The 17,224-nt window shown below is 67.9% G+C and overlaps 1 protein-coding gene across 1 annotated transcript in view; it reads right to left on the reverse strand.

The window, feature by feature from the left end:
- Bmp7 (bone morphogenetic protein 7) overlaps positions 1-17,224 on the reverse strand; it is a 59,920-nt gene that overhangs the window by 22,360 nt on the left and 20,336 nt on the right. The window contains exons 2-3 of the mRNA XM_048349418.1: positions 14,552-14,744; positions 1,245-1,393 (exon numbers count right to left, since the gene is read on the reverse strand). Coding sequence (XP_048205375.1) covers positions 1,245-1,393; positions 14,552-14,744 — 342 coding nt within the window. The remainder of the gene's footprint in view (positions 1-1,244; positions 1,394-14,551; positions 14,745-17,224) is intronic.

A 17,224-nucleotide genomic window follows, 5' to 3' on the forward strand; every position in this document is an offset into this window, starting at 1 on the left:
ACGTGTGCTCTCGTGTGCCCCAGGAGAGGGCACACACATCACACACAGGTGTGCCAGGCCAACTTCAGGAGGCAGGGAGGGGTGGGGCAGGAAGCCTGTCCTCCTCCTCCTCCCACAGACGATGACAGACCACAAACCCTCCTCACCTACAGGCTGTCTGTCCAGGGACCAAGGCATGCTTTCCTTAGGAGCAAAGACGCTGCGGGGTGGGGGGGGGGGGGGGGTCAGCAGGCTCCCATCCCCTCAGGCAGCGTCCAGAGCCTACAGCAAGGCCCCTCAGAGCACAGCGGCTCTGCCCGGGGGGGCCCTCTGCTTCCGCCCAGGCCTGGCCAGGGCTCCATTCACTCCCAATCCCCAGCAACCAGCTGCGGGGGGGGGGGGGGGGGGGAGGGGCAGGACCGCAGCCCTCACCCCTGCACCGTCCGCTCTCCCCCGCTGCCTGGCTACCTCCGGGGGCCACAGGTGCCCCGGGCTTCCTCCCCCGTGGGGGGGCCTGGGGCTGGGGGGGTCCCCAGGCAGGCCCCCCACAGCTGCAGCAGAGGCGACAGGAGGGCTGCAGCTGGTGGGCGTGGACGGGGCTCCACACGGCCCCTGGGGGGTCCTGGGAAGGCACCTGGGACCCGGCCCGCCCCCCCCACCCCCCCCACCCCAGGCCAGATGGGGAGGAAGTGAGCACGCAGGCCTCCTCGTCTGTCGGGGCAGGCAGGGCCGGGCACCCCAGAGCAGCCATCCCGCCGCTCCCAGGCCCACGGCCGGGAGGAAGCGGAGCCCAGGCGGTGAGCGGCTGCTGCTGGTGAGCAGACACCGGGGAGCCCCTCCGTGTCCCCCAAGGGTGGCCACAGATGCCTGGGCGGCGACGGCAGCCTGGCCGTCCCCCAGGGACTCCTCCCGGACCCCGGACCCGCCTCCGTGGGGCCTCCGGTGCCATTTTGTTTTTCGACATTTCGAATTCACTCTCCACACCCCCCGCCAGGGCCGACGATGCTGCAAGGGGTCCTGGCGGGGCCCGAGGGCACTGTCCGGTCCGTTGGGGACGGTCACGCCTGCCTGGCTGAGCCGGGCCAGGCGGGGGGGCACTGGAGCCGCGAGGCATCGCCCGGCCCGACGATGGCCCCTGCGCAAGGGACAGGGGCCGGGCATTAAGCCCCGGCGGGGACAGAGACGAGCGTGCGCACACGGACTCTCCCCAGGTCTGGGGACACCCGCTGTCCCGGGAGCGGCGGTGGCGGTGGCCACGGACTCACCGTGCAGAGTCTCCACCGAGAGCTGCAGGCCCAGGTTGTGTCGCGGGTTCACCACCCAGTGGTTGCTGGTGGCGGTGATGTCGAACACCAGCCAGCCCTCCTCCGAGGCCCACAGGGTGCGGCTGTCCAGCAGGAAGAGGTCCGACTCCCTGGGGAGAGCAGAGACGCGGGTGAGCCGGCCGTCGCCCCCCGGTTAGCCGGCCATCGCCCCCGTGCCGGAAGGGGAGGCCTGTGGGGGGGGGCGGGGGGAAGCACGGGGCCCTGGCAGCCCCCACGGCGGGGACAGGGAAGAGGACACAGGCGGGCGACAGAGGCCGTCACCGGGCCGTGGGGCCCCAGCAGCCCTTGGGGCTCCTCGGCAGGGGGTCTCGGCCTGGAAGCTGCCGGAAGCCCCTCGAGGGGCAGAAGGGGGCACCCAAGGTCATTGAGGCAGGACGCTGCGGGGCTGGAAGGCGTCCTGCCAGGGGCTCGGTCTCTTTGCTTCTCTTTCTCCCTCCCTCCCTCCCTCCCTCTCTCCTTTCCCCTTTATTCTGTATGTATATTCGGGTCCTGGGACTTGAACTCGGGGCCTCGCTTGCTTGCCTGCTCACACCCGGCACGGTGCCCCTGGGGCGACCTCTGCGGGCCGGAATTCTTCTGGCTCACTGGAGATGGGCTCTCACTTTTCTGTCTGAGCTGGCGCTGAACCCCAGTTCTCAGCCCTCAGCCCGGTGAGCAGCGAGGAGGAGCGGCTGAGCCCCCCCCCCCGCCACGCGCGGCTCATCCACGCCACGCCCCCACCGGGCCGCCACAAGTCAGGAGCTCGTCTGGGACCGACTTTACGCAGAGGGGGAGAGGGGGGCCCTTTCCTCCCCTCCCTCACTGAGCTCCTTACTCGGGTGTGGCTGTCGCGGGCTCCGAGCCTCTGACCACGGAGACTGTGGCGGAGCTCTCGGCTACGCCGGGGGCTGGAGGCCGGCGGAGGGCACCGTGCTGCACGGGGCGCCCGCCTCGCGCCCGCCCCTCTTCCTGCAGAGCCCACCGGGCCCGCGAGTGTCCGAGGCCCTCACGGGGCCGTGCGCTGCGCTGTAGTCACCAGGCAAACCCAGGCATAAACAAACTCACACCATTCGCCGGCGCCCTCCAGTTGCTGTTTTTCCACTGGGGGGGGGGGGGAGGCAGTACTGGGACTTGAACTCAGAGCCGGGGTGGGGTCCCTTAGCTTTTTCACTCAAGGCTGGTGCTGTACCACTCGAGCCACGCACTTCTCCACGCCCAGCGTTTTGGTGATTAGGGATCAGAACCCCACAGACTTCCCTGCCCAGGCCGGCGTCAAACCACGACGCTCGGAGCTCAGCCTCTGGAGCAGCTGGGGTGACAGAGCGCCCCGCCCTGGTTTGCCCTCGAGACCGGGGATGGGGCGGGAGACGCGGAAGGGCAGGGCAGGGCCTTTGCACACACCGCCCCCCACAGTGCGGTGCCTCAGAATCACCCGGCGGCCCCGGCTGCCCACCTTCCCCCCCCCCCCCCGGGTGCGTAAGGGGGCTCGTGGCTGTACGAGCTGAGCCGCATGACCACGCTCCCAGCTGCTGGGGGAGTCGGACCCCGTCTTTGAGGTCTGGACCGACCAGGCGACCCGCGGTGTAGGGGGATGGGGCGGAGACCGGAGAGCCCCCCCCCACCGTGGCGTCTAGGTTTGTCCTCCACAAAGCAGGGCAGACGTGACTGAAGACAGAGGCATCCTGGGGGGGGGGCGGGGAGGGGAAGTGAGGGGGAGGAGGAGGGTGGAGGAAGGGAGAGGAAAGCCAGGCCGGCTTCCAGGTGAGGGGCCAGCTCCCTCGGCGACCGCAGCCCACGCCGCCTGGGCGAGAACACGCAGCCGGCGACGCCCTGCCTGAATTCCTGAGCCCTGGGGTCATCGTTGGTTCCACCAGGCCGTGTGGGTGGCACGGGTCACCCGGCGACACTCGGCGGAGAGCGAGCCCTTTGCCGAGGGGCACCGGCGAGAACGTGGCGGCCCGTGCAAGGCGGGAGGCCCTGGGGGTCGCTCTGCGGGGCCGGGGGCGGGGGGGGGTGGGGGCGTCCCCTGAGAGGGGGCGGGGGGGGCGGGCAGAGGCCGGGTGAACCGGTGTGTGCGACGTGGCATTAGAGAAATTCCCGTAGGGAGCCGAGCCCGGGCACGCGCGCCCGTAACCCCGGCTGCCCGGGGGGTGCGGGGGGCTGAGGCGGGCCGCCAGACGGGGCCACTTAGTGAGATCCCGCGTGAAAACGTGAACGTGAAACAGGGCTGCGCCCGCCCCGCCCCGCAGAGACGCCCTCTGACTGCCCGCCACCTCGTGCCGCGTCCGTCCGGCTTTCTGGCTTTTCTTGTTTTGGGGACCGCTGGGATTCGAACCCAAGGCCTCGCACCTCCCAGACCACGTGAGCCATCTGCTCGCGTTATCCTCGGCTGTTTTTCAGGCAGGGCCTCGCGTTCGCCTAGGCCGGCTGGGGACCGTCATCCTCTTCCCTCTGCCTCTCAACCACTACGCCCGACCCGGTCTCTGAAATAGGGCTCTGCCGGTAACCTTTGGCCCGGCTGTCCGGGATCCACCTGCTAGGTTTGCAGGCGCAGCTCACGGAGCCCGGCCTGCGGCTTCCGACGGCAACTCGGCTCCTCCCCTCCCCGAACCCAGGCTCCCCGCAAAGCCCCGCTGGGCGAGGCGTGACCTCACGGCGGGCCCCCAGGTCTCCAGATCGCCCAGCCGTGTGGGGGCGCGGGGGCCCCCGCCGCAGCCTCGGTCTCCCACGTCTCGGCCCACCCTCCTCGGAAAGTTCTCCCCGCGTGGAAAGTGGATATTTTAACATCTCCAGCGTGGGAGGTGGAAAAAGTCCCTTTTCGGGCCCTCTGGCTACTTAGAGGCTATTTAGAGACTGCGACGCGACCTCCTCCCACGGGGGCGGGCTGAACCCGGTCCCCCAGAACCAAGCTGGGCCTCGCTGGCTCGTCGCCTGAGCACCCGACTCGGGATGGAGGGCGGTGGGTGGGCGGCGGCCACCTTCGGGGCCCCCCGGGAGCAGGCCGCGTGGCAGGCCAGCCTTCCGCTGCGGGAGGACGGGGCGGGCGCGCGCAGCTCAGACTGGGAGGTAGGGGGGGCCCTCGCCCCGGCCCCCGGCAGCCCACTCCGGGCCCCCACGGTGGGGAAGAGCGCAAGCTGGGGCTCGGGGTCCTCCTGGAGGCGTCCCGGGGTGGGGGGGGCGGGGGGAGGGCACCACGGCCCACCTCCACCAAGACACGGGTCCAAGCCGGCCCCCGCGTCACAGGAGAGGGGCGGGGGGCCCCAGGGTGACCCAGGGCAACTCCACCACCACAGAAAGGGAGGGAAACCGGGCGAGATGCCGCTCCCGGGGTCCCGTCCCGGGCCCTGCCCCATGGCCACAGGCCCAACGCCAAAGCGGGATGTGCAGGGGGGGGGCGGTGAAAGGGGGCTGGGGTGAGGGGCAGAGGTCAGAGGGCCGACCCCCACCCCCCTTTCCCCCAATGCCGGAGAGGGCCAGGCTGACTCCTCGTCTCTGAATCGCCGCAGGAGAACTGCTTTGTATCTGGGGTCGCCAGTGACAGCAGCCGAAGAAAGCCGTGGCATCCTCACCCACAGGCCTTCCTTCTTAGGCCTCCGCAGAGAGGGGGTCCCCTGGCTAGGGAAGGGGAGGAGCCCTGTGCAGGAAGGAGCACCCCAAAGTCAAGGGCGGGCTGCCGCCGGTGCGGGTGTGCAGGGACCAGTGTTCCTGGCACAGGGACTAGAATGCAGGAAGCCTCTTGAGCGATGAGGGAGGGGCGGGGGGGAGGGGTGCCGGTCAGGGCCTCTGACCGTGGTCCCGAGAGGGAGGGGTGGCCGGCGAGGGGGGCAGGCAGGTCCGCGGGCCGCCACCACGCGGGGGGATGAGGTCAGGAAAGTCCGGGGCTGTTGTCACACGCGCTTCCTAAAGGGCAGACGCAAATGTGGAGTCACCCGGGAGAAAGGTGGAAAAACACACAAGGCATGACCGCAGGGGGAGCACGGGGCCCACCCACAGCTCCCCTCCCGCCCCGGGACCTGGCCCATGCGGGGATGGCACGGGGACCCCCGGAGGGGAGCCCTCTCGAGGGCCTGCGTCACCCCATCCCGCTCCCAAGGAGGGCCGGGGCGCGAGCCAGCGGCCATTAAGCGCTGGGACTCCGCTCCTCCTCCCGCAAGAAGAAGGGCCCGGGGTTCAGCCTCCACGGCGGCTCCGTGGCAAAGCATCTCGGGTCCCGTACCGGCGCCGCGCACGGGCGCGTCAAACGCCCCGAGAAGCCCCGCTGCAACGTGGCCGGGGGTCAGGGGTCGCGTGCCAAGGGGGAAGGGAATCACCCCACGCGGGATGCGGCCACCGATGTGGACCGGCAGACGTGTGGGCCGGGCCGGGGCCCTCCGCGGGGAGCTCGGCCGTGGTGAGGCGTGGCCGGCATGGCGTGGTGAATCTTGGGGCTCCCCTGCCCCCCGCCAGGAGCCACAACGGGCAGAAAAGCTCAATGCCCTCCCCCCCGCACCCAGGTCCCCTGTGAAGTCAGGATAAGACGTCACCTTTTCCTGTGCTCCGCAGGCCAAGCGCTGATGCTGCTGACCCCGGAACTCGGGGAACACCCGGGGGCCTGGTGCCACGTCCTCACGGGTACCGGGGAGCCCCAGTCCCCCGGGGCGGCCGCCGTGGCCACACCTCGCAGGTTCGGCCTTCGCCACTCCCCACATTTGAACCCACCCGTCAGCCAGATCCAGCCTCCCTTTGCCTCCCACGGTACCGACTCAACACCCAGCACCCGGGGTCTAGCACGCACCACCTGCTACCCACGTCCCAGCACTCCGCACCCCGTGCCTAGCCCCCGACGTCCAGTTCCCAGCACTAGCCCCCACGACCATCATCCGGAATCCAGAGCTAAGCACCCAGGACTCAGCACCCACTTTACACAGAACCTAGTGCTCAGACCCCACACCAGGACCAGGACTCAGCAGCCCACCACGGCACTTCCACGCCTGGCTGCAGCCTGGGCACGGGGGCCTTGGGCTGGGGTTGGAACCTGGTTTCCTGAGACCCAGGGGGAAGCTGGTGACATGTCCCCCCTTCCTCCCCCCCCCCGTGGGTCTCCTGGCAGAGCTCTGGGAAGCCCCGCGCGGTGGGCAGGGCCCCCGTGGAGGCGGATTTTCTAGACTTTCCCTGGTTGCTCCACTTCCTCCCGCCCCCACGCCAAAACAGCACAAGGTGGACACAGCCTTTCCCTCAGCCGTCCAGGAACAAACCCACCCACACAAACAAGCGCGCGCCACGTCCTCCTCCCGCCCTTCATCCACACGACAAGACAAAGACAACCACAGGCTGTGTGCAGATCCCAGGCCTCCGCGTGGGAAAAGGGCAGCCGCATGACGCAGAGAGGAAATGAGCTGGACACGGGCCGCAGGTGGGAGTTGGGCACGCGGGCACGGGGCCGGGCCCCCCGGAGTCCCGTCGGGCTGTCCCTCGCCCCGAGAGGCTCCATTGTGGAAGGTAGCCAAGTCAGGACCTGCACGTCCACGGGAGACTCAGCCACGAGCTCAGAAAGCAAGCCTGCGTTTCTCTCTCTCGCCAGACCCAGGCTGGGTGCTGTGGGCTAGCGTTTTACTCAAGCTGCCGCCGTGACTCTATGTCTGCCTCGGCCTTCTTCCCCCCCCGGCCTTCGAGGCCTCTGAACCCCGTAATCCTTGCTCAGCCGTCTGTACATATCCTATCACGGTGTGCAATGGAGCGCGTCCCTAAGAGCGGACCTTCACCATCGAAACCGGAACGGACTCAAAGGACCTGCGTTCCCCAACGGTGGCCGGGCCCTTCCCGCACAGAGGAAGTGCTATCCAGTAAGCTCGGACGTTTGTGGAGACACACAAACGTGTCCGTGTTGGACACTGACCCGGCTGGTGACTGCGATGAGCAAGGGCAACGTGGAGAAGCCGGGGCTGCTGGGGACGGGGCCGGAGGGCGGAGGGGTGTCTGGAACTCACGCTGGAGGCGGCCTCCCCAAGTCAGCCGGGGAGGGGAAAGGGCTCCCCTCCCCAGGTGCCGGCCAGGCTGGGGGGCAGGGCCAGGCGTGGGGCGGGCCTGTGTCACGGGCCCCTCAGACATGGCCCCCGAGTCAAGCAAGGGCTTGGATGTATCTGAGCGGTGTCCCCCCCTCCCCCGCCCCGGGCCATCCGGAGGGGAAAGGTGGAAGAGGCCAGGAAGGAGGTCATTCTCACAGGCTCTGCTGACTGGGGCTCGGATCCGTGGAGAGCTCTGGGCTCCCCCCCCCCCCGCCCCCTGGCCCAGAGCCCCTCGATCCACAGACGGGACGACGGCGGACGTGAGAAGAGCGGGCCCCGCGGGGGGGACGGAGGCCACGCACGCCGCTCAGCTCCCCGCCGCCACCGGCTGAAACCGCGGACGCACGTTTACCAAAGCGCCCCGCACGTTCTGCACTGAACCCCGCCAGCAGCCAGTGCCGAGAGAGCCTGTCCCCCAGCACTGACCGCGGCGTCCGGCTCGTGGGACGCCGAGTCCACGTCCTTCTCTTTAAATGAGATCCTAGGCAGGAACTGCAACTGGGGCATCACCATTCCCCACAGACGCCCCAGGGTGGGGAGGGCAGGAAGGGGAGGGCTGCCCGCCCCAGGACCCACCAGCCCTCCCCGGGAGGCCTCGCTTGGGCTTGTGAGACTCAGGGGCTCGTGCTCTCCCTTAGCTTTTTCCACTCGAGGCGGGTGCTCCACCAACTGGACCACACCTCCACTTCCAGATTTTTGCTGGTTCACTGGAGGTTAAGAATCCCTTGGATTTTCCCGCCTAGGCTGCCCCTCAGATCTCAGTCTCCCGAGTAGCGAGAATCACAGGTGTGAGCCACCGGCACCCGGCAAGACGTAGGCCGGACCGGTCTCGATCTTCTGATTCTGCAGCCTCGTCCTCCTCGCTGACTGGAACCTGCCACCGCCGGCACGCCTGGCTTTAAACCTGAGTGCCGGGAAGACGCGAAGCAACACGGCAGTGAGGGGTGCGTGCTGCCGGCCTGGACGCAGCGGCCCCCTCCGCCCCGGCGGGGAGCGAGTTTATCTCAGAAGTCCCCCGTAGGGACTGTGCGCAGCACCCTCCCCTCCCCCGGCCTCCCTCGCTCCTGGTCCCTTCCGGATGCTCGGCTTACACACTTCACTCGATGGCAGGGTCACTTGACTAGCAAGGGCTGCCTGCAGGCACAGCGGGGAAGGAGTGCTGGGACCGATTAGCAATGCCTGCCTCGACTCCCAGAGGGAGCCTGGTGGTGTTCATGCTGGAATGCAGGCCAGATGTCGGCGCTGCGTCCGTGCCCCAGCCCCGGCGTGGCAGGGTGGAAAACCACGGGCATCGTGCAGGAAAACCAACCGGCCCTGCTGGGGTGGCAGGAGTGACGAGACCACGGGAGAAACGGACTCTGGACCCGAGTTTGAAATACCTGGTCTTTTTAACCGAAGTGGACGTCTGAACCGTCTCCTCTGGTGCGCCCGCCGTGCAGAGTTACCGTCTGAGCGGGCCCTTTCTTCCCCAGCCACAGATGACCGCTTGTGACCACATTGAAAAATATTAATTCTCTTTGTCTCCTGCCAAAAGGGCTAAAGCAATTACAGGCCGCGATATGAAACACAGATGTTCATACGTTCGGGAAAAACAGGCTGCTACGGGCGAGCGGAGGTCCTGGTCCGAGGATGAAGGGCTTTTGGAATTAAAGTGTCAAATCAAGCTAGGCAGACACAGCCCCGCTCCCAAAGCCCACTGTCCCCAGACGCGGGCCCGTGGCCGGGGGGCAGGCCGGGGGGCGCCCTCGCCGCCCGTGGGAGCCAGCCTGCTCCCGGATGCCCACCGGCCCACCAGGTCTAAATAATATAATTATAATCATCACCGGGGAGCTTGCACAGTATCACAAGTACTATAATTACGGGCAATTTTCACTTTTTGGAAATTGAGCTCAGATGCCAAATAAAGATCGCAAACAAGACGTTCTCCAGTTTCAGTTCCTGGAGGAGAACGCACGTGGGAAGTGGGCTGAGGTGGGCCGGGCCCCGGGGCAACCACGCCAGCCACCACACCCCCCCCCCGCCCGGGTACCTGCGCCGCGCGCCCTCGTGCCAAGGGGGTGCAGGTGGGCACACGGGGGGCGCTGCGGAGCCCCGAGGGGGCAGGGGCCCAGCAAGCAGCAAGCCGGAGCCTCCTTGTAGGCTTGGGAGGCAACTGCTTTGCTGAGCCCCTACAACCTCCCAGGTCTCCGGCGACACGGACTTGACCGTGAGCCACACACTCGAGGGGTCTCGTCCTGCTCGGCGTCCTCACGGCGGTGGGGCTGGCTGGGCCGCCCTCCAGGCCACCGCCGCCACCACGCAGCTTTGCCACAGAGCCCAACGAGGCTCCCCCCCCCCCCCCCGAGGCCCGCAAGCCCAGCCCAGCCCACGTGACTTCAGGCCGTGGAAACCAAGGTGCTGTCGGTGGCAAAGTCCACACCACACTGCTGCTAGACGGTCATCTGTCTGCTCTGCCTCAGTTTCCCTGTGAAGAGGTGCAATCTGCCCACTAACCATCCACCTCCCCCCCGCCCCCCCAGTTCATACGATTCCCACCAGGGAGAAAGGAAGACGTGCTCTCAAGAAGCCCGGGAAGAACAGCACCCGATGGGGAAAGAAGAGGGGCGCTGCCTCCCTCCCTTCCGGGCGCCGAGCCTCAGTGTCCTGTCCGGAAGACGGGTGGGCAGGAGCGCCCCCACTGGGCGAGGCGCCCAGGAAGTAGAGAAAGAGGCAGCGGCAGAGCCTGTTTCTGTCCCCACCCGATGGAGTTGCGCTCTGTGAACCTGGCCCAGCCACTCTAGCAGGGCAGGGGGCAGGGGGCTCCCGGGCGGGGGGTGCAGAGCCGGGCACGGAGCAGGGACACCTGCCCAGCTGCACGCCAGGTGACAACGGTGTGAGGAGTCCGAGGGCGGATGGATGGCTGCCGCCCCCCCCCCCCCCCCCCCCCGCCCAGGCCTGTCGCTGCGATCCCAGCCACCACCCATCCCGTCCCCGAGATGTCAGGCTCCAGACCAAGTATGGCAAGGAATCAAAGACACGAAGATCAAAACAGCCACCGAGGCCCACCAGATGGCCTCAGACCGCAGGACAGGAAGCCAGCAGGCACCGGGCCCTGCGAGGCTGGGTTTCCAGCGCTGGTGGGATTGGACGGCGCGGCCTGCCGTCCAGCCCGGCCGGGTGGCACTGACTGAACGCAGGCTGCTTCCGGACGGATCCTCGCAAAGCGGAGAGAGGGCCCCCGCGGAACCAAGCGGCCCCGAGGGCCGGGGCGCGGCCTGAGATCCGGGGAGTGGAGTGGGGCCGGGAGAGGGCGGCGGGGGCCCCCAGGCTGCCCACCCTCGGCCCCGGAGGGCACGCTGGCCCGTGGCCGGAGGCTTCCGGGGTGCGGCGCAGGGACGTCTGAGAAGGCGGCTCCCCACCAGAGCTCACGCCCTGGGGCTGAGGGGCGGCGGCAAGGAGGGAAAGCCAGGCGATGTGGAACCCAGCACGTCGGCTTCCAGGAGCAGCGAGAAGCTTCTCCAAGCTCCCACAAGTCGCCAGAGCCTGCAGGCATCACCACCCCCGGCCAGTCCCCTTCCTGTGGCCCCAAGACTGACAGTCAAGGCCTGGACCACCATTTGAGCTCAGTGCTGTACGACCTCTCTAGGGAAACAGGCCCACGGGAACGAACGGGCTGCGCGCATAGAAATCCCCGTCCGCCCACCGCCGGGGCACGCGAGACCGGAAGAGGTCCCGGCCACCGCTCTCGCCTGGCACACGGGGCACAGGGGGGGGCGGGGGGGCTTCCGATAACGCCCCAGCTCCCTTCCGCCCGCCCTAGGACCTGGAGGACCGATGGGCTTAACCAATCTGCTGAGCTGATTTTAACGCACAGCTGAAGCAGAGAGCCCAGCGGGGGGCTCTTCTGCTCCCCCACTGAGGCCAGGCCGGGGGAGGCCGTGCACAGGAGGGAGGGAGGCCACGCAAAGGAAAAGGGAGGCTGTACAAAGGAGGCCGGCCGGGGAGGAGCGGGCGTCCACGGCTGGATGTGAGCCCTGAAAACGCAGAGGCCCAGGTTCCTCCGCACCGCACGCCGAGCTGCCATGCCAAGCCCCTGAGCTGTCGGCAGGTTGGGGGCAGCTCCCAACCCAGACACCGGGGCCGGGGGAGGCCGACCCTGCCCGCTTCCTGGGCCAGGAGGAAGGGGGGGAGAGCACAACCTTCTTGGTGGGACCTGGAGATGGACAGCCTGCTGCTGGCTGCTGGGGTCTGTCTCGGGCCACTGTCCCCGCTCCTCAAGGGGTGGGAGGGTTCCGTTCCCACAGGGGTCCACCCCAGGGGCATGGGGGGCATCGCTTGTGTCAGAGCCACCGTCTCAGCTTTCAGGGCGTTCAGAAAGAAGAAGACCACGGTGCACTGGGCCTCCTCCATCTCCGCATCCCCGGCTCCAAGGCCCAGGGAGGATGGGGGGGGCGGGGGGAGCGACCCCAAGGCCCATGCATAACCCTGGGCCTGCAGGCAAGTGCAAACCCTCCCAGCCAAGCCCCTTCCTGGGAGCAGGTGAGACCAGCAGCCCCTGGGAGTGGAGTGGGGCGCAGGCCCGGCAGCTCCAGCTGAGATCTGGGGGGGGGCGGTGAGAATGTGGGCTACAGCAGGTATGCGCAGGGGCCCCTGGAGGCCTTCTCACTGCAGGGGAGGCTGCCGGGCCGGGGGGGGGGGGGCTGCAGCCCCACCCCACCCAGGGCGACCCGGGCACGGGAGCACAGCCGGGCGGAGGGGGAGGCCGGGAGGGACCGGCCCCCTCGGCCTCCGGGTGACTCAGGCTGCAGCTGACCAGGTCTTGGCACGGAAGGCACACTGAGGTCACCTTCCTGGCAACCAGCGTCCCTGTGACGGACCAGGGGACATTCCTCACCCAGCTGCCGACATCATCGCGCCGCCGGCCGTGACGAGGGCGGAGGCCGGGCCTCCGGGGCCCCCAGCGCAAGCGCGGCAGGGACGAGGATGGCGTGTCCAATCCCAGCTGTGTGAGCCGGCGGGGGCCACCCCGGCCCCAGGTCCGCGCTCCCCCCGCCCCGGGGCCTGCGGTTTGCCCACGGGACAGCAGGAAGGCAGCTTCAGGAAGCCAGGCCCCGGCCGGCCCAGCTTCCCACCCAGGGTTCAAAACAGGAGACGAGGACTGTGACGTCCGTCCCTCCCCCCCCGCCCCCCCCCCCCCCCCGGTCTCCCCTCCACCTCAGCAAGGCTCCCCGGGCTGGGGAGCCCCCCGCTGGCCCTCAGCCCTCCCCGGGCGGGCGGGCGGCTCCGGCACGCCTTCCCAGCTGTCCCGGGCCGGGCTTGAAGTAGCGCCCGGGGCCGTGGAAGGCGTCCAGCTCAGCGCGTTATCGGAATTTAATCTGGATTCTGAGAGATCAAGAGGACTCGGTGGAGAGGCGCGGGGGCCGCCCACAGGCAGCGGAGCCCCGGCACCCCGGCCCGCCCGGAGCTTCGGCAGAGCCTTCCAGAGAGCCAGCTGTCCCGGCCCGGACGGGCGGGCAGTGGGTGACCGCAAGACCACAGCTCCCCGGTGCGGACACCAGGGTGGGTGCACCGCAGACAGCCGCAGGGCAGGCGCCGGGCTGCCAGCGAGCCCCAGACAGCAGGAGGCCCTCCGCGGGAAGAGGGCACGCGGCCACACTTGGGGGGAGGGCAGGCTAGGGGTGCAGGAACAGCACCGCAGTCCCCACCGAAGCCAGCGGCGTACGAGGCCCCGGCCCACGGCACCGGGGCCAGAACCGTGGGCACGCCGGGCGTGTCACACAAGCACGACAGAGGCTGCCCCGTGCGCGTGGGCACTGGGTGAGACGCCCCCACCCACCTGACCACACAACCCATGCCGCCACGGGGCGCTGCGGAGTCTGAAAAGCACCGGAGAGGAAAGTCAGGGGAGGCTGGCATCTGGGGAGGGGGCAGGAGGAGAGGGCGGGTGCCCCCGCGGGAGGGACAGGCAGACACATGCACCTGCCGGGTAAGAAGCGGGGTGCAGGCTGGGCATCGGCGGCTCACGCCTGGAAGCCCAGCGACTCAGGAGGCCGAGACTGAGGATGGACGCCCGAAGTCAGCCTGGGCAGAAACGTCCCCATGAGACTCTTTATCTTCCGTTAACCAGCAAAAGCCGGAAGTGGAGCTGTGGCTTAAGCGGTAGAGCGCTAGCCTGGTGCACAGTAACAGCACCCAGGCACTAAGTTCACGTGTGTGGCACGTGTGTGCGCAAACACACACACACACACACACACACACACGGGGCCCTGAATTTAAGCCCCAGATTCCATACATACAAAAACCAACGGGGCACCCGCTGCCCGGGGCTGGCAGATGATGGGGTTCACAGGAGGAGTTGGCCTCCACTTCTACGGGAGTCAAGATGATCCCCCCAAACACAGCAGGGCCCCCCGTCCCTGTCTGCTGTCATGAGTCTCCGTCCCGTAGGACAAGAATGACCAGCTCCTAATAACGGCCACGGCACGCCACCGGGGACGGTAAAAGTGCCGTGACCACGGCGCGCAGGGCCTCACGCCTGCGATCCCGGTGACTCAGGAGGCTGAGTCCGTGAGACTCTCATCTCCACTAAACTACTCAGAGAAGGCCAGAAGCGGGACTGCGGCTCAAGTGGTAGAGCACGAGCCTTGAGCAAAAGAAGCTCAGACAGAGACAGAGTCCGGGCCCTGGGTTCAAGCCCCAGGACCAGCCAACAAAAGCCAAGACCCTACCAGTGCAAAAGCCCAGCCCCACGGAAGCATGACCGCACTGACCGCTCCTCAGACTCGTTCCTGACCGAGTTACCTCGCCCAGTCCCTGGCATCAAGCACCTCCGGGAACACGGGCTCACCGGTTCGGGTGCCTGGCCTTGCTCGTGCTTCCTGGACAGCGCTGAGCTCCCTGCTGCTTGCTTTGGGTTTGGGGTTTTTCCTCCTGACATTTAATGACACACGCCACTTTGGCTGGCTGTCAGAAATCATGTGAGGCTCTGTTGGGTTTGGGGGGCAGGGGAGGGGAAGGGGCACCATGGACGCTGACTCTCCTGCTCTCTCCGTGCTCCTGAACACAGGGCCAGGCCCACGTATCCCCACGCTCCCGCCCGGGGCCACGGGGCCTGGGGCTTCCTGCCTCCCCGAGTCCTGCCCAGATCCCAGGGCACACCGCATGACAGCTCATACACCTGCTATCCCCGGGGAGAGCCGCCACGATGGTCCCTGCCCATCTCGCCGGGCCCCGGCCTGCACCCACCTGCCCAGGTGCTCCTGCAGCACCTGGTACACGCTGATCCGGAAGGTCTCGTTGTCGAAGCGCTCCCGGACGTAGTCCTTGTAGATCCGGAACTCGGCGGCCGTCACGGCTTCCCCCTCTGGGATCTTGGACAGATCGAAGCGGAACTCCCGGTGGTGGTAGCGCGGGTGGAAGAACTCCTTGTCGTGCTCCACTGCAAGGGAAGGGACATTAGTCTCGGGGTCTCTCCTGCTCAGAGTCCAGCCTCCTGAACAGAGCTGGGTGGGGCCTGGCCCGCAGGGACCCCTAGTGACAGCCGCGACCCCACCCTGACGCGCGCACTCAGACCGCAGGGTCACCCCGAGGTTGTTTTCGACATCCAGCCTGCCGGGGCAAGTCGAGGGCCAGCCACAGTCACCCTGGCCAGACTCCGATCCCAGCAGCCCGGGCCTGGGTTCAAATCCAGCCTCAGCTACTACCTACTACTGCGGCACTGGGCCGGGCACCATCAGGCCAGGTCACTCGCAGCTCTTGCTGGGGAGGCGGGAGCTCAGCCGATCCTGGACGGCCTGGACACACACCTCAGCCCTGGCTCCACGAATCGCTGTGGACGAACCCCACGGCTCACACCTGTCACCCCAGCTACTCAGGAGGCGAAGGTCTGAGGACCACGGTTCAAAGCTGGCCCAGGCAGGGAAGTCCATGAGACTCCTATCTCCGATGAACCAGCAAAACGCTGGAAGTGGAGCTGTGGCTCAAGTGAAGAGCACCAGTCTTGAGTGGAAAAAGCTCCAGTACCAGAAAATGTGTGTGTGTGTGTGTGTGTGTGTGTCCTGGATGGGCTGGTCAATAAAGTAGATATGGAGTCCAGTCACAGAGGACAGATGCCGAGGGGGAGGAAAACCCAAGGTCGCAGGGGCCGCGAGAGGTCCCAGCCTTACGGCAGCCTTGGGAAGGTAAGCCCCGGCCATAGCTGCTGGCACCCCGGGACACTCGGGGAGACCCGGACAGAGACGAACTCCCCGAAACAATCCCACCCGCCTCCCACGACAGCTGTCCGGCCCACCCCGCACGAGGCTGACAAAGGCCCTGTGGGAAAGGGGGGCAGCCAATGAACGCTGAGACGGCGAGGGACAGTGCCTGAGTGGCAGCTTCTGGAAAGGGCAGCACACTGGACATCAAGTGGGCCCAGGGAGCCCGGGGTGAGGGAGCAAGGCAGAGACCCTGGGCCGACCCTCCCCACCCCACGGCACGCTGGGAGGGCCGACCCTCCCCACCCCACGGCATGCTGGGAGAGCCGACTCTCCCCACCCCCACGGCACGCTGGGAGGGCCGACCCTCCCCACCCCACGGCATGCTGGGAGGGCCGACTCTCACCACCCCCACGGCATGCTGGGAGGGCCGACCCTCCCCACCCTCACGGCATGCTGGGAGGGCCGGCCCTCCCCACCCCACGGCATGCTGGGAGGGCCGACCCTCCCCACCCCCACGGCACGCTGGGAGGGCTGACCCTCCCCACCCCACGGCATGCTGGGAGAGCCGACTCTCCCCACCCCCACGGCATGCTGGGAGGGCCGACTCTCACCACCCCCACGGCATGCTGGGAGGGCCGACTCTCACTACCCCACAGCATGCTGGGAGGGCAGGGGGTGCACCGGGGACCCCAGCTTGGGGTGGCCGAGTCCAACGGAGAGCCCAACAATAGCTGCTCTGCTTCTGGCTCCTAATGACACCATGGCACGTGTGTGTGATGTGCACACACACCCCAGAGGTGTGCAATTCCGTGAACTATCACACCGGGCACCCCACCCCCCCCGTGAGGACCCCACCCGGACCCGCCCCGGAGCGCGTGCAGGGCCAGCGCCGTCCTCCCTCCGGCCGTCGCTCGGGAGCGTGCGGGCAACCTGCGCCTGGCTCCTTCGGCCCCTGGGGGCTGCCGTGACCGTCCTCTTGCTCGCCCCGGAGAGCCCACGGTTGGGTGGCGCTCTCATCCCTCCGCCCTCCCACAGTTCCACACTGGGGCTCCCGAGGGGGCTGCTCGAGGCCCGCAGGGGGCATTCGATTGGGGTGCTGCACAGGTCCCGTGGGACAGGACACAGCCAGCCACGTCACGGCTCTCGCCCAGGCTGAGGCCAGCGGGTACCATGGGAGGTTTGCGGGGTCCCCTGGGAAGGGGACGCCAGCTTGGATGGCTCATGGCTGTGACACCTTTCTTCATGGGGGCAAGGCCCAAGAGGCCTCAAGCCCTGGAGTGTCCTTGCCCTCCCCCCGCCCAGCCGTGAGCATGCGCAGCTGGAATTTCTACCCTTGCTCCCCAGGAAGTAGCTCCCACCCCACCACCGCCCCTCCAGGCACCCATCGGGCCGTGGCACGAGGTACTGGCCTAGTCTCGATAACTAGCTGTCAGCTGGCGGGCCCTCCCTCCAGCCGTCAACTCATGGCTCCCCCACCCAGAACCCCCACTTCCCTTCTGACGCTGGGAGCCCTTAGGTGGCCCTCCAATGCCCTGCCACCCCTTCCTTTGCTATGTGTCGCTCCTGGCACTTGAACTCGGGGCCTGGGTGCCGTCCCTGAGCTTTTCTGCTCACGGCGAGTGCTCTACCACTTGAGCCACAGCTCCACTTCCGGCTCTTTGGTGGTTAACCGGAGATGAGAACCTCCCAGACCTTCCCGCCCAGCCTGGCTCCTAACTGT

The sequence above is a fragment of the Perognathus longimembris genome, chromosome 6 (genome assembly GCF_023159225.1).
Source record: "Perognathus longimembris pacificus isolate PPM17 chromosome 6, ASM2315922v1, whole genome shotgun sequence".
NCBI lineage: Eukaryota > Metazoa > Chordata > Mammalia > Rodentia > Heteromyidae > Perognathus > Perognathus longimembris.